Below are 3,390 nucleotides of genomic sequence, written 5' to 3'. Positions count from 1 at the left end.
CCAACCTGCTGATCTTTCTGATCCAACCTGCTGATCTTTCTGATCCATGATTCATGTCTGTCTTCTGAATCTTCTCCTCCACGTGATTCCCTGCCAGCTGCTCTGCAGGTTGGCTTCAAACTATGGACTGGATTTCCTGAGCGGAGGCGTGTCTCATGAACCAGAGTAATAAGATCCGCCTCACATTCAGGAAATCCAGTTCATAGTTTGCAGCAGCTACAACATGAGCACTGAGCAGCACTGTAGCTAACAGCTAACACACTTTTCATTGTAACATGTCGCTGTGTGGAAGTATTTTACACTAAACACCACAAGACAGCAACGTGCACTGTCTGCAGACTGAAATCAGACTGTCTGCTTCACAGCTTGATTGAATGTTTGCAGCCAAGATCTAGTTTAAATTCACATTTAGCCTCCAGGAAACATTTATCAGTACAACAGTAGACTTAAAAAACATGAATTGAAAAATAAAAGAAAACGATACATAAAAAAACGAAACTAAAACAGCTATATTACAAAGCGATGTAAAATACTACAAACAGGAACATGTCTGTTGGTTTATGCCATGAATTTAGCAGATGTTTGAAAACATTTAATCACTTTAATATCCACTTTAAAGATAGGAATAAAAAAACAACATGTTTTGTGTTAGCAGGATTTCATTCTAACTTTGAAACTTATCCAACATTAATAAAACTTACCTCAAGTTGCCTTTTTGGACATGCATGCATGTATTTGTACAAATTGTACTTGAGAGGAGATTATTACAGCCTCATAAAATCTATGATGATATTGGAATAGTATCGGTATCGGCTGATATCCAGATTTAGGTATCGGGATGGTGTATCCCTAATTTCAGCTTGTTATGGTCCTTTCAACTTATTTCTGAAAGTTTCAGCTTTGTCTGCTAGTTCAGCTATTATTTAGCTGTTTTTATGCTAAGTTTGGCTTTTTCAGCTCTTTCCACTTCATTCTGTTAGTTTAAGCTTTTTTCTGCCTTTGCAGCTACTTTTCAGCTATTATTGCTAATTTCAGCTTTTTTAAGCTAATTTCACAACTTTTTAGCCCATTTATGCATATTTAAACCACATTCAGCAAATATGTGTTTTTCTGCTTTTCTTCTGCTTATTTAGGCTTGTTTTTAAATTTCAGCTACATTTCAGCATGTTTGTAGCTTATTTCAGCTGTTTCTCAGCCATAAGCGTTCATGCTGCATTTTCACGTGAAATTCAGTTTCTCTAGTTCTGAGTTGTTGTTTTCCGGTTTGGACCAGCCCATTTGAAGTTTTCAGGGTTTGTTTGGACGTCATGGTCTGAAGGTCACAGACCTCAGCTGGAGGCTTCTTCAGCATCTTCTGAGGAGAGCTAGCTGTAAATTCTATCTTTAAAGCCAAAAGTCTAAACAAAATAAAGAGCTCTGAGCCTTTAAGATGCTCCGTCAGTAAACTTCATGTGTATTTGACACTTTGAAGACTCATGCAGGAGTTGGAGTCCGGTCCGGCGGAGACATTGGACCTCTGATTAACGCAGATGAGTGTCTCCAGTTTATACACAAAGATCCATCAGTGTTGGACGGAGACGGAGCAGCGCCTCCTGGAGCTCCACGCTGAGCCTTTTAAGGCCATGAAATGTTGAAAACATGAAAGTGAAGCAGATTCTTTAATAAAAGCCCGGGTGTTTACGTTCGGACCACCTCGGCGTGGTTCTGTAATTTACCGTAGGAGTCTGCTGACTCACAGACTGTCAGAGAGGGACTTTACCTTCAGCTCAGCTCGAGTCTGAGGAGAAACAGAACATGAAGGTCCCGAACACACGGCGCTGAGCTTTCACCTCCTGAATACAGACCACAGCCCGCCAGCGAGGAACCGGTTCTGATGGTGGACCTTCTCTACTTCCTGTAGCTGTTGAGATGTTTGTGAGTTCATCAGTCCGCTGGTCTGCATGATTTATTATTTCTGCATGATGAATGGTTTAGATGCAGATGGAAGTCTGAAGACCTCATGAGCATCTCTGATGAACCAGCAGAACCAGATCCAGTCTCTGAGTGTTCTCATGGACCAGGTCAAAGGAAAACCTTGAAATGAAGGTTTGGGCTCAGAAGATGATTCAACAAAGACTGTGTCAAAGAGCGTCGTGCACGTTTGAGATGTTCCAACCCCTGATGTAAAGATGTGACGTGTTGGAGCAGAGGAATGGTTGAAGCGGACAGTCCATCCTAGAAGCCAGCAGCTGGACCAGTGTTTGTAGAAACATCTTCAGAATAACTATGAGCACAGGAAACTGCAACGCAGAGCTGAACTCACGGCACAGGAAGTCCTCAGGGTGACGTCCAAACATTGAACCAAACCAGGATCCAACCCTGAGGAACACTTGGACTTGTTTCCAAATGATACTGAGCGTGCCCACACATTCTGGACCTTCAGCTCTTCTGGACTCCTGTTAGACGTTCACTTGACGACAGCAGCAGACGGGTCGAAGGTCCGGGGTTTCCCAGTCCAGCCTCAGGCCCGACACCCACCTCGGTGGTTTGGTCTGAGCATCACTGATCCCACCAGGACTCTGTAGGACTCTGACTCTCTGGGATCGTTGGTTCTCACAAACCAGCTGGACCAGATCTGGTTCTGTTTCTTCTGAGCACAGAGTTGAAAAGGTCACAGGTTTGAGCCCCGCATGGTAACGTGGCATTAAGGAGCGTCAGATTGGACCTTGGACTTCACGAGCAAACGTTTGACGACTCCTGAAATAAAGTGAAACTCAGAGTGTGGAGAGAAACGAGCTGATCCGACAGACAGGAAGCGTTTCTGAAACAGAGTTGTTTGTTCGTGGATGTAGAGCAGAGGACTGAGCTGGAACCTCACCTGGACAGGAAGTTCTTGTACAGGAGCATATCCGTAGACTTCCGTGTCTCTGTGTTGATGAAATCAAAGGAGACCTTGAAATAAGCCATCGTGTCTAGATGAGTCCTCACCTTTGGTCTCAATAACTCCTGGCACTTTTCTGTTTGTCCCCAGCATTTGTTCAGTAGCCGCCAGTTTCCTGTTCAGTCATCTTCCCTCAGCTCCATGGATTACCAGACTCAGTTCAGCTGTGGCTCCGCCCACACTCCAACTGGGACTTGTGCAAGCGCAGCTATGTGTCCTGTTCTTGGTCGGAGTTACTCCTGCCTGTTTGAACTTCTGTCTGCAGCTTTGCTCGTTCTGTTTCAGCTAAATAAGCAGAACAATGTGTAGCACCAGTAGCACATCAAATCAGCCGAAACACACAGAAAGCTGCTTCCACTCTGCCAGAATTTAAAAAATCACATCGTGATGCTGCTGATCTGTTTCAATGTTGCTGTTGATCAATTTCAATGTTGCTGCTGATCTGTTTCATGTTGCTGCTGATCTGTTTC

The 3,390-nt window shown here is 43.9% G+C and overlaps 1 protein-coding gene across 1 annotated transcript in view; it reads right to left on the bottom strand.

The window, feature by feature from the left end:
• inhbaa (inhibin subunit beta Aa) overlaps nucleotides 1-2,946 on the bottom strand; it is a 38,651-nt gene extending 35,705 nt beyond the window's left edge. The window contains exon 1 of the mRNA XM_037694021.1: nucleotides 2,858-2,946. Coding sequence (XP_037549949.1) covers nucleotides 2,858-2,946 — 89 coding nt within the window. The remainder of the gene's footprint in view (nucleotides 1-2,857) is intronic.
• Nucleotides 2,947-3,390: the final 444 nt, after the last annotated feature.

Source organism: Nematolebias whitei, chromosome 20, assembly GCF_014905685.2.
Source record: "Nematolebias whitei isolate Nwh7 chromosome 20, NemWhi1, whole genome shotgun sequence".
Lineage (NCBI taxonomy): Eukaryota > Metazoa > Chordata > Actinopteri > Cyprinodontiformes > Rivulidae > Nematolebias > Nematolebias whitei.
This window is presented reverse-complemented; position numbering and strand designations above follow the sequence as displayed.